The sequence below is a fragment of the Mytilus trossulus genome, chromosome 11 (assembly GCF_036588685.1).
Source record: "Mytilus trossulus isolate FHL-02 chromosome 11, PNRI_Mtr1.1.1.hap1, whole genome shotgun sequence".
NCBI lineage: Eukaryota > Metazoa > Mollusca > Bivalvia > Mytilida > Mytilidae > Mytilus > Mytilus trossulus.
Genome location: NC_086383.1, coordinates 23,863,897 through 23,878,240, shown reverse-complemented (window position 1 = coordinate 23,878,240; position 14,344 = coordinate 23,863,897). Strand labels below are relative to the sequence as shown.

Below are 14,344 nucleotides of genomic sequence, written 5' to 3'. Positions count from 1 at the left end.
TGAGTTTATTTATGAAATGGCAAATATTTGCCTCCATCTAAAGCGCTTCGATACAAAGGAATTTCTGTATTTGTTCTATAAGAATCGAAATAATTTAAACTCTCATGAATAATTTCTTAAACAAAAAGGTTTTGTGTTAAAAGTTCACAGAAGTTATTTTAGGAATCATCAAATAGAAATGCAAATTTAGTTTGATTTGCAACTAATAACGTGTTACTTGATGGTTCGAAATATATTGCACGCGGAGAATTAAGGCCATCACGAGAGGACAATATTGTCTTCCAATGCTTTCCATCAGGCGTAATGATGACAACGCTGTTTGTATCCCTACTGGCCACATACACGTTTCCATTGTTGTCTACAGATATACCCTGAGGATATTGCAGATTTTGTTTATTATTAAATGTCCATTTTGAATGTCCAAGGATATCATAGCATGTTACAGAATGCCTGCATGTATTTGTATAATAAATATTGTCACCATGCACATGCAACATACGAATAGGGTGGCATACTAAAGCAAAGAAGTGCCTTTTCTGATGCACCATTCAATTGAACTTCCATTATTCCTTTACCTGACTTACAGTATACCAGGACATTTTTATTCATGGCTATACCAAATGGATATTCACTACTTTGTATAGTTCTCTTGATCGTTCTGCTGATAGGGTCAATAATGTGAATAGCATTTGAACCATTGCCACTGGTAACAGCAATGGAATTTTCTCTTTCAAAATATGCTAAATCAATTGCGAGAGTATCTAGCTGAATTTCAAACTCATGCGTACCGTTGCTTTTCAACCCAATTAAATTTCCATTATTATAATCACAGAACATCATCTTGCCATTTGGTAGAATTGCGCTAACATGTCTAACACATCCAGCAGATTGCAAATCAATAAGCATTTTGTTGCTTAGTTTGATATCATCAATGCTTTTGGAAATTAAAATAGGTACGATCAATTGAGCTTCTTTGTTTTTGTTAATGTCAATAACAACTTTGCACGACTTTGACTGAACACTCACAAACCCAAAATTTTGAATTCTGCAAATGTTTTGTACTTCTTTGTTTACCTCAAAAGATAGGGCTTTTATCTTCATGTCTTCGTTCTTAAGGACGGATTGAATACATTCTGCTTTATCAGAAACCTCTATTTCAATGTACTTCAATGCTAAAAATGATTGTAGTTCTGATGCGTGTTGCCTTATGTTATTTTGCTTAACCTGTAGGTCAGCAATATCTTCTCCAATCTGTTCAATCTCAGACATTAACTGCTTAATCTTCTTGCTTTCATTTTCCTCATTAGCATATAATTCTTTAATTATTTTGTCTTGTATTTTGTCTAAGTGGTCGTTGATCTTTTTTCGGGTTTGGTTTATATCATGTGCAATCTTTACTCTCTGATCCTGCAGCCATTTTAAGTTTTCTGTGCGGTCTTCACAAATTTTTCGTACATTTTCCAACATTTCGGCCAAGATGTGTTCTACCTCAAGAAAAGCATTTGATGATTTTATATCATGAACGATGTCATCAATTGCCTTCAAATCTTTACACTCATTATGCGTCTCTATCACACATCTCCTACAGCAAGGGCAATCATGTTTCTTACAGAATGTTTGATATTGTTCTGTGTGTTTTTGGCATGTTTGTGTTATCGATAAGACATTTGGAGGTAGCTTTTGGTATTCTGTAATGGAAATAGTGGCATGGTTCCTTGTTGATTTTGATGCACCATGGTGACCTATACACTCGCCGCATAGTCCCTCGTCACATTCCGAACACCACACTACTGATGCTGTGTTGACCTTTCGGAAATTACATACACCACAAACAGTCCAATAGCTAGCCATTCTACAAAACAAATGAGTCTTGAATTTTACTAATGGATGACATTGTAGTTGTAACCTCACAGACAAAATGTGAATATGATAAAAAAAAAAGCATTTGGATGAGTATGATCGGCTTGTAATAGTTCTCGGATTTTGATTGGCTAATGACAGGTCGTTCAAAAACTATTCCGCAGGTGTTGGTGCCACTCACTACCACGAACAACTTCATGCATGTTTTGTTTTGTCACGTTGATGTTCTATGTGCAAAATTAATTTCTATAGATTACCCATGATGTTTGTTATTAAATATGCACTTAGCTAACAGTTTAATCATTGTATATATGCTTTTCACTGGCATTAATTTTAGCAAATGCATCTCTTGGCTACAATGTAATCAATGAATGTTGATGTTCCGTCGTCCAAGACTATATTTTAATGCCTGTAAATAACATGCGATAAAAGAAATGTTAAATTGTAAAATCATTATATAACGATTTCAAATAATAAAATAAAGAGGTGCACTCGATATTCAAGACTCTGGTTAAAAATTTGAGGTCCAAAAAGTTTGTTTGGGTTTTTTTTTTTGGGGGGGGGGTATAAAAAGGTAAAAGCATAGATATCAATGTTTAGCATATTGATATGATTTATTTTTAATTTTAATTCTTGTTTTCTTATTTTTCTATTTTTCTATTTTCGTTGGCTTATGCCTCCATACAAGCCAGATTAGGCTGATTACAAGGAACCCTGATAAAATTTTAAAAAAGGAATAAGTTCCTTAATATTTTTTTTCAATATTTTGCATGTCGTAAAAAGAGTATGCTACCAAAATAGATATTGAAGTTTATTACAAGTGTATTGATACTTTTGAAAATCAAACTGCATCTCTTATGGTTATTACATTTTCCGTTCATTTGAATAGTTTATTCATTATGATTGCATTTATACGAATATAAATGAGTTTACAGACTGCTATTATCTATTATACCACATTATAGGAGGTGCTTACAAGTGTGGGTCCAATATTTGAGTACTAAGGGATATAACTCAGGAAGAATTGGACCGAATCATCTAACCCACGCACACAGATGGACCTAAAGTACGTTTCAACTGGCTGGTTATCACATTCTGGCATAAAAAAATAAAATAATCACAATATAAATAAAACATCATTTTGAAATGTTGGTTTTGTTATTCTTGAGACAATCACATTTTGTGACATTTGTCCAACTGCTATGGCTTTATGTGAAAATCGACAATTTAGGACAAACCTCACTTTTTTTCTCAACACTAAATCAATGGGTATATTTTTTTCACGCATTTGTTAGTCGTTTTTTAATTTTAGTTCATTTCTATGTGTTGGAGTCTAGTATGACGTTCATTTTCGATGAACTAGTGCATAATTTTATTGAGGGGCCAGCTGATGCCCACCTCCGAATGCGGGATTTCTCGCGGAGTTGAAGACCTTTGGTGGCCTTAGGCTGTTATCTGGTCTTTGGTCGGGTTGCTGTCTTTTTGACACATTCCCCATTTCCATTCTAAATTTTATTTGAAAATAATTTTTGCTGATTTTATTTTGTAACAGTGGTCTAGATTTTGCCTAATGTTGAAAGGAGAATATGTCAGGAAATCACAATAAGGCTTGCAATTTCAAGGGACTATTTTGATTAGTTTAAGTATTGTGATTAATTAACAGAATTACAACCGATTGCATTGAGTGAGTAGGTAACGGTAGACTCTTTGGTTAGCTTGCTTGTTAGCTTAACAATGAAGTCATTATTATGTAAGGTATACTACCCTCCTTTCGAAGTAGCCTAGTCCTACAGATAGAAAGATAAAAAACATTTGAGACATATATTTTTTTTTGCAATAATAACTCACATTGGAAGCACTAGTTGTTAAGCGTAACATACGGAATTGTGATAGGTAATTTGTAAAAACATGGAAAATCTGATATTCAAATCAATAAGAATTACAAAAAAAATATATAAAAAGAACAAAAGGGGGGGGGGGTCTACCTCACAAACGCTATTGGTCAGGATTTTTTATTTTAGTTTCTTGTGGATGTTCGGGGTTTAGTATGACGTCCATTATCACTGAACTTGTATAGTTATTTTTAAGGGGCCAGTTGAAGGACGCCTCCGGGTGCGGGAGTCTCTCGCTACTTTGAAGACCCGTTGGTTGCCTTCGGCTGTTGTCTGTTCTACAGTCGGGTTGTTGTCGATTTGACACATTCCCCTTTTCCTTTCTCAATTATATATATATAAGTATCTGCATGTATCCTATAAATTTGTTGTGAGGGTTTGAAAGTGATCTTCAATGTTGTCATTTGCATTGTAAGAGGACCAAGTAAGCCTTGTATGCAATCTGATCACCAGTTCACAGGGCAAACTTATATAAAAAGGCAGGACCGAATAGATTTAAAAACAAAAAGGAGAGAGATTACACCAAAACAAATGCAGGACAACATTTATCTGTGTTGTGTCATGTGTACTATTGTTTTTCTGTTTGTCTTTTTCATTTTTAGCCATGGCGTTGTCAGTTTGTTTTAGATTTATGAGTTTGACTGTCCCTTTGGTATCTTTCGTCCCTCTTTTTTTAACATACTAGCCCCAACCAATCCTCCTTTTAAAAAAAATTAACAGGTTTTTATATATAAACTGATCAATAAGATTACATATAAAACTTTAATACCCAATTAAAAAGACAGAAACAATCTCACAACATCACATTTACATACTTTTTTAATAAAAAAATTTCAGTGCATTCATATCTGTATGACTATAGAAAAGTCAGTGCACTCCTGTGCGTGATGTACATTTCCTCATGCGTTCAACAATAGTAGACAACTATATGATATCGTAACATAAGTAACACTTGTATCGCATCTATCCCATCGAATTGGAGATAAAGGATACTACAGATACAGTTAAGTCGGCTTCATATCTTGACTTACATCTAGAAATTGACAATGAGGGTCGGTTGAAGACAAAACTTTACGACAAAAGAGATGATTTCAGCTTTCCAATTGTGAACTTTCCATTTCTTAGTAGCAACATTCCAGCAGCACCTGCATACGGGGTATATATCTCCCAATTAATACGATATTCCCGTGCTTGCATTTCCTATCATGATTTTCTTGATAGAGGGTTACTGCTCACAAGGAAGCTATTAAACCAAGAGTTCCAAATGGTGAAGTTGAAATCATCCCTTCGTAAATTTTACGGACGCCATCACGAGTTGGTTGACCGTTATGGAATAACCGTTTCACAAATGATATCGGATATGTTCCTTACGTCGTAACTACAATCCCCTTCCCTTTCATGAATTTGACCTACCGAATTAGACTATTTACCGGATTTGTAATCACATAAGCAACACGACGGGTGCCGCATGTGGAGCAGGATCTGCTTACCCTTCCGGAGCACCTGAGATCACCCCTAGTTTTTGGTGGGGTTCGTGTTGTTTATTCTTTAGTTTTCTATGTTGTGTCATGTGTACTATTGTTTTTCTGTTTGTCTTTTTCATTTTTAGCCATGGCGTTGTCAGTTTGTTTTAGATTTACGAGTTTGACTGTCCCTTTGGTGTCTTTCGTCCCTCTTTTGTATACGTCTTTTATCGATAAATCATAAAAGCCATTTGAAATTGGTGTATATGATGCATTTCTCTTTATTATCGTGATTGCATCCGAATACAATTCAAACATATTACCGGTTCTAATACGTTCGTTCATCGAAATTGGTTCGTTCGTCAATATTCTGGTCATCTCTAATACGAGATTTATTTGTTCGAGGGGTCTTCCTTGGGTGACATGCATTGTCAATTAAGAGCTAGTGTTAAAAGCAAAAGGTTGTGGTCCAATTTTATCAAAAATTGCCTATTCTTTAAACCTGATCATAATATACAAAAATACAAAGGTTTTTAAATAAAGGGCAACAGTAGTATACCGCTGTTCAGTATTCAACCATTAATTGAGATAAAACAAATCCGGGTTACAACTTTTAAAGCAAGGAAAACACATCGAATATAAGGAGAGAACTATGAACCATCAGAAACACTGAAGAGCAACAAATAAAAATCGACAATGCAACGAGCTATTAGATAACAACTTCAGTATTCCTTCATCAATAAATAGTTACAGGAAAATTTAAGACAAAATGGTAGGTTTCATCTACCTTTGTGGCTAGTCCAACATCGCATTTTTATGACAACGTAAAATATGCTGTTAAAATGGCAACGCAACATAACATTACAGGAATACAGTACAAATAAATGCAAGCACACCCAGGACCAACTTTTAATAAAGTTTAAATTCGAGGCAATGCATGTATTTGCAAGGTAAACACTGTGTGTGCTTTAACAGAAAATAGTCTAAATAAGCTGTTACTATTCAACTTTATCAAACTGAATATAGTGAGTTCTTTGAAGTTCTGTATTTTTATGATGTGACCGATCTGCCTATTTTATAACATAAAAGTCAATTCGATTATTAATCTGACTGGATGCGTCAACTTTACAAAACCTTATTAGTGAAAAATAAGTCGTGTGAAAAGCATTAGAAATTTCAGACACATGACAATTGTTATTTATTTGTTTGAATAGTTTCTTGATTGCTAATCAGTACGAGAATTAAATGACAAGTAGTCAAATAGTGAGGTCCATAAAGGTCGGTCGAGCAGGAAGAATTTCAGAATTGTATGAATATTGGAATGATTTAATGCTTAACATACATGTACCATGTTACTATACATTGTACTAAATTAGAACAGCCAATGGTATTCGTATAGTAGCATTTCTGGGGCTTCCCTGTTCTGAATTGTTGACAATTTGATAAAATATATCATTCTGTATTTTCATTTCTGGATGTAAAAACAAGGCGTTTAGAACTGGTTAGTAGTTGGCATACCTGTAACTTTGAATCTTATATTTTTATCGAAAGGATTTTTTGTGTGTCTTTTTAAAATTTAGAAAGGGGAATGTGCCAAAGAGACCAAAGAGCAGACAACAGCCTAAGGCGACACATGGGTATTCAACGTAGCGTGAAACTTTCGCCCCCGGAAGTGTATATTAGCCAAAAGACAATGGACGTCATATTTAACTCGGAAATAAAATTGAAAACAATACAAGACTTACATACGTCAGAAGCTCCGGATTTGGGGCAGTCGCAAAAATGTTTGTAACCTTGTTTGCCTGGTGCTTATCGATTTGTGAGATTAAAGCATTGATTACTTTTGTTGAATTGATTTATTTCTTATACATATTGCATTATTTTATCATTACAGTGCTGATCTACATAGGAATCAGGTTTTGTGACAAGAAGACAAGCAAAAACCCCCGTAACTGTACATAACTTCAAGTTCATAATATGTAATGATGCACAAGAAATTAAAATTTGAAGGAAACAAATCCGTAATTTGCTATCATTCTAACCATTTTTTTTGATAAATTTCGAATTAACAGACACCCAGAAACGAAAAACCAACCATTTCAAATCAGGATAAGCGTACCTTCAAAATATGACCGTTAGGTCAGTTAGATTTTTCCAAACAGGTTTTGAAAATTTTGTAAATTCAATTTGCCTGATTCATACAAAGACTTGCAATTAAAACATATGATTATACGTAAACATGTTACAAAATCTGATAATTCAATAAACTCTGCATTTTTAGATTAAAATAAGATGCAAATAATATGTATGACACCACTAAATATTACTTTGATATTAAAACAACTGATCCTATCTTTATTAATTTTTCATGCAAGTGTTATTCAATAAACAAATCTAAAGCAGTATTTCTATAGCATAGGACCAGTATCGTTATATTCAATCTTCGGCCAGTATATTTGGTTCTCTTATTATACTTATAACTTACATGTTAAGGGGAACCGGTACTATTCATTCTGTCATAGGCGACAGTACTAATTATAACATTTTCTAAATTTACCACTTTTTATAATAAAAACTTGGATAAAACAGATATGTGTGCTGTTCATACTTTATTATTCTATTTAAAAAAAATGAAGCCAAATGGTATCATGACCAATTTCTAACAAAGCGTGTTTATGTTGGAAGCCTTTGAAAATAATCCCCCAGAAAAATATTTCAATATATTTCAAAATTTATATTGTAAATATACACACTGCAATTACTCAGAAATATAAGAAATTTTATTGTACCCTTACATCCGATCACAGCTCCTAATTTAACTTATTTTACAAAAGTCCTACCTAATACAGGAAAAATGTAAAAGTACCATTTTCCCTTAATTAAGTGCCGTTAAGTGATTTGCAAACAACGTAATCCACGTACCTTTACTTTGCAATTTCGACAACTTCGACAATCCTTGATTAATTTTATATCCGCCCCACAATGGATTCTCTTGACATTAGATAACGTATTTGATAACATAATTTGTAGTATCACAATTTAACAGATATCAAACGATTATATATTTGTTATCTGAATTGAGTGCGTCTGACCTATCAATATTTTTTTACATTTAAATATTTTCCGTCCTTTAACCATGATGATAGGCGTTGAATGTATTCAACTGTCCCTGTCATCAATATATTATGTTTATTTATATATAAACTATATTTAACAGCTGAATATTCGTGTTATTCTCTGCGGTTTTATGGGGGGGGGGGGGGGGGATGATAAAAAGTACATAAAACATTGCAGTTCGTTATGAGAGCATGCGCAAGCTAGATATATTTAAGGTTTGTTTTGAGTATTTTACAAATTGTCGATTCTTTCCAAATTGTTGCAAACGTTTAAGTAATACAATGCAGTTAAATAAAATAAGAGACGAGTAAAACGTTTATTTAGTCAGGTTTCAAATAACTTTAATCTGATGTTTTATTTCAATGTCATCATTTTAAGCTTTAAAGATATTTCTCCTTTAAGATCCTAGAAAACTGAGATCACTCACAATTTTTTTTAAGAAGTTTGTTTTACACAGTCTGTATAGTTTTATGTATACTGCACTGATCTGTAAACTTTTCGCGTTTGCTAATTTACTAAAGTTTAGAGTTGTGAATATCACCTTTATATGTTCAACTTCCTTAAACTGTTTGAAAATTAGAACATAACTTTAATTTCTATGCCATTAACATTATTTTTTTTTCATTTTACTAAAACATGTGCCATTATGATCATATCTAAAGAAATATATATAACAAGAGGTATTTAAAGAAAGATACCGACGGTCACTCACAAAACATTTATTCTACTTTTACGTGTTGACTGTACAATATGCCATTATAATATTGATAATTGAATTTAAGGTTTTGCTCATATCTGAATAAATATATATGTAATGTTGTTTGATAGATTTGTAACACTTTGATGCGTTATAATTCGTTATGATTTTTCGATTTCACGAGTCCAAAGTTTTCTGCAAAATTCTACATATAAGTAGATACATCTATCAGACGCCGACATCATAAAACAACGAGAGACATCTAAGGAAAGATACCGAGGGTAAGTCAAACTAAAGTACATATAATCGGACAATGCCAAGGCAACATCAATGACAATGACTGAACAACCTCAGCAAACAATACTACATACAAAACGAAAGATTGAACAAACAAATCCCCCTCAAAACTCTTTGGTGGTTAAAGTAATCTGTGGTAATACTCAGACTCTGCTTTTTGAGAGACACCCGTAGTTTTACTCTTTGTGAGAAAAGTTTAAAGTATTTTATAATCCGGAATATTATAAAACCATCCACGAATTTGACCGATTTTGTTATGAGCACTCAATTGGCTGGAGATTAAGATTTACTATTTCCTCTTCATCCGTTAACATGAATGTCGGTCGGTGTTTTCGCTCCCTAATGAAATATAACAAAGAAATTTAGGAAATTGAAAGTTTAATTATACTGTTTACAGTAAGTTAACGTAAATTATTTCTCAATAATTAGTAAACTAAACATTAAACCAAGTTTTTATATTCATTTACACAAAGGGACTGTGAAATTTCCCCAGTCGCAAGGCGATGGAAATTCTGTTCCAAGACTTTTTTCGCAAATAACCCTTCATAACATTTTGTATCTGTTAAATTATTTTTTAATGTACAAAATAGATTTGGTTAAGAACTCTCTGTACAGGTACAGATAAATGGTTTTTTTTTCTTACTTGTAGGCTGTTATTCATAAACATGATTCATAATGCTGAGTTTAAGTAAATATTATCATAGAACATCGGGAACTAAACATCTACTTATACGCGTTAGCTCGCTTTTGTAAAGTAACGTCATATCTGAAAGTTTTTGGCAGGAAGATGATTGCGAGGGTGAAAAGGGAACATCCCAAATGATAAATACCATTGTATTTTAGGCATATTCACCGGTAGTGGTGATAAAACAGCCAAATTCATTTAAAAATGTTAGAAGATGCAGAAAACACAACCAATCAAAAGCTGGAATTCTCATTAAAGTAGTTGTAAAAGGTACCAGGATTACAATTTAGTACGCCAGACGCGCGTTTCGTCTTCATAAGACACATCAGTGACGCTCATACCCCAAACTTGTTATGAAGCCAAACAAGCACAAAGTTGAAGAGCATTGAAGATTTAAAATTCCAAAAAGGTTTTGCCGAGTAGGTAATCTTTGCTTTGAGGTGTTCAATATATATCTGAATTTGTTTTTATTGATCATTTTATTTATCTACTGTTCGTGTTAATGATGTCAATCACTTTTAAACTCGTTACGGCAATGGTATTTCTTTTTCAATGTACGCCATATCACAAAGCTTATTTACCATTTCTATATATTAACAAGTTCTTTACTTTGTTATATGTTCCGATTACACCCAGACCCCACACATTTCGTGGTTAAGCTTTATCACCTAAGATGCTGGGCTGCAATGTGTTGTTTAATGAAAAGCTTGATTTTGCTCTAAAACATTATCGATCCTGTTATTGCAGTAGCAGACACGTGTTTCGAATGTTTAGGTATTTACAGGGATGATCTTGGCCAGAATATTCGACACTCAAAAAAAAACTTATAACAGATAAAGAACTAATTAGCCCTGCTTTACATCCGTAGTGTTACTCAGTAAATAAGATAAAAAAGTTAAATTTTGTGATCAGCAAAGAGTGGCGCACATTTTGTTCCCATAAGCATGCCGACATTAATGTTTATGTCTGTTTGTTTTATTCACTCCTCGTTGTCGATGTAACTGAATCGTAAGCGACTGTCATTCACTTGAAAGGTTTTGGCTTTAAAACCAGGTTTAATCCACCATTTTCTACATCTGAAAATGCCGGTACGAAGTCAGGGATTTTCTAGTTGTTTTCCATTCGTTAGATGTAATTGGACTTTTAGTTCTGTCATTTGACTTTCCGTTTTGAATTTTCCTTGTAGTTCAGTATTTTTGTTAATTTGCGTTTCGTTTCGTTTCGAGGAGAAGACGACGGAAAGTGGTTTTGAAAGTATGCCCTCTATGCACTTCTAATAGTGGAAGATATTAGCAGGCAAAATCGAGGGAATTGTGCAAATGATGATACAAGCATGAAAATTACCACAAAGCATCCTTATTATATACTTTTAAAGAAACAACTGCTGGCCATTAAATAAAATCATTTTTCAAGATGGCCACCGCCGTTTTCCAAAATGGCTGTTTTTTCAGTTTGAAAATACTGATTTTTTCTGGAAAACTTTTCGTTTACCTTCTTTTAGTGAAAAACAGCTGTCAGGTTTGGTAGCTACCTTCTTTACATTTGAATAATGCACTAGACATGAGTATTTGACACATACAGGGTTTGTGCATGCGCGAAAATGTAACAAAATTCATTAAAAAATATTTTAACTATTTACTATAAAATAAGTGATTTGGGATTTTCAATGATATAATGATTTGGTTTGATAACATTTTTCAAGGTTATGACACACATGATTTAACCATTTTGCGCATGGGCAAACTTTTTATAGACATAATGAGTGATTTGTATGCATTACCAGGGCAAACTGGTATAAATCGTAGTTCATCTCATTACTCTAAAAAGCAAGTAAGTGTAAAATCTATGATGCCACTGTTTAAAAACAAGCCAATTCAGTTGCAATGATCAGGTAGTTGATGGATAAGATGGAAAATGTGGTTAAAACGAGAAAAAAACATCAATAGTAACGGCAGATCAGCCACTTTTGGTTATGGATATTCAGTGGGAATTGCCTGATTTGTACAGAGAAGATAAGTTTATCGTCATGTAAGGTGGATTTCACATTGAAATGACTTGTTATAAAATTCTGGGTGATATATTACGTGAAGATAGATGTGTCCTCACTAAAACCATTATTGCAACACCTAGAACGGCATATTCTTGTATTTCGGTTCAAATGTACCTAGGACTAGACACGCGCATCAGATAACTCTATGTGTTTTAGCTTGAAAGGTATATATCGGCTTAAGAAAGCTAAACACAGAAATTATAATCATATCATGACTCTGTGACGTTCAATGATTTGATAGACTGGCGTAAGAAAATATAGTCATCTCTACCACAGTTCAATTCCTGGCGTTCAATTATAAAATAAGAACTTCTTGTGAATTTGGTAGTATGCTTATTTCATAAGTCAGATTTTGTACAAACAGGCCATATAAAGCATGATACTGTATTCATTTAGGTCTTGATCGTGGAACATATTCTCGATCGCGACCGACCTTCTCCGAGATATGGCTTCCCTTCTCTTAAGTCACCCACTGGTGGCAATTGATTTTGAAATATTTTTCTTATAACACAATTGATCAGACAAAAACAGAATAATGCAATTGTAAAGGGCGATGTGTTGTCATAGGTTCAACCGAAGACCTCATTTAGACATATTGATGGTAGCTAGACCAGAAGTCAGTAGACTATCAGCTAAATTTGCAAGATCTTGTGGTTTGAGGCATTCTATAATAGATGAACGACTTAATGATCACACAAGGGTTTCTTTAAAAAGATCAAATGCAAATACTTTGAAGATTGTATGAAGCAAATACAAAACGAAGGAGAACCGGTTTCTTATAACCAGATTAAAAAGAACAACTCCTATTATGTCGGTAAAATAAATCTGTAAACGTTTTTGTAAAAATAAAAAGCTAGAGCTCTTAGATATCTTTTCTAGACTTTTATTTTATGTCGCAGTGGACAAATTGATTTGGAATATTTCTTAATCCATAAAGACAAACTGCTTTTCCGTTTTTGTCTTCGAATGTCATTGTAAACAGTGGTATTAAATCGGTGCAAATGGATAAACTTGAAACATTTTGTAATTTCCAGATCCAAATTCTGAGGCATTTATCGTTGATAGAGCAGCAATGTTTAATTCCAGCCACCATGTAGGGAATCAATATTGGATGATTTTGCAATTGTGTTATACGGCCGTAAATAAAATCTTACGTCGAAAAGTATTCAAGAGTAGATATTGTGTTAGATTTACTAAATGAATCATTGAAAGGCTAGATGTCAGAAGACAAAAGTTGGGTTCTGGAGTAGTTTTCTCTATGAAGATGACAGCGAAACAAAAGTTTTCAAGTGTCTTGCCGACAGAAATGCTTCTGTAGAGACTAATAAGGATACTTTCCAGCTACCGCTTGTAAGCATGGAGAAGCAGATATACGAATGTTGTCCATGTTCGGCCTGATAATGAAAATTGTTGTAGGACGGTAATTTAAGGTAGCACCGACACAGATGTAGTAGTATTAAAAATTGCAGCACTCCAAAAATATGGTGGAACAAACTGTGAATAGGTTTTGGCAGGAATGAAGACTTTTGATGGCTTCCTGTACTTGATATATCAAATGCGTTTGGTCCTAGTGTAGCTACTCTTCCTTTCATTCATACATTCAGTGCATGTGACACTAAGGGAAAAAGTCAGTTTGGATGACATAGGAAGTATTTCAACATGTAAGGGACGTACTTATTTCTTTGTTGAAGTATAAAGACACATACAAGGACATAAAAGAAGCATTTGTTTGCATCATGTATGACAGAACAACATCACTATTTGCTTTTAACGAGGCACGATGTAAATTTTTACCCAGGAAGCAGCGGCATTGTGATGTAGTTCCACCTTCAAGAGTATTTTTTTCGGAGCACATCCAAAGAGCAGCGTATCAAGGAGGATAAGTTTGGGCTCAGCTCGATTTATGTACCAATTCATGAACACTGGGGTTGGATGACAGAACAAAATCGAGGACTTCTCCGGCTACCGTTAAAGTTGCATCCTCCTGTCGGGAACTTTTGGAATGAGGAGGCGAAAAATCCAGTTGTGTTGGTGACTGTAAATGCTACCGTTCTGTCCTGCCTTGAACGAGTTTTGTTATTGGCTACTGTCCGATAATTTTAAGATAACCAACCTGTTTTTTTCTAACAAAACTAGGCATTTAATCTTAACAAAGAATGTGATATCACTTGTTAAGTTGATGAAAATGATAAAAATATACATTTTCAAAAATTTTGCCGCCATTTTGAAACCGGAAATCTCTCTTTTTTGTCAATTATGTGTTGTTTTTCCGTACTTTAGGAA

At 33.7% G+C, this 14,344-nt stretch overlaps 1 protein-coding gene across 1 annotated transcript; it reads right to left on the bottom strand.

The window, feature by feature from the left end:
* Positions 1-477: 477 nt before the first annotated feature.
* Positions 478-1,851, bottom strand: LOC134689869 (uncharacterized). Its single transcript, XM_063549838.1, has one exon. It carries the CDS (start codon positions 1,849-1,851, stop codon positions 478-480), a length of 1,374 nt encoding a protein of 457 aa, XP_063405908.1.
* Positions 1,852-14,344: the final 12,493 nt, after the last annotated feature.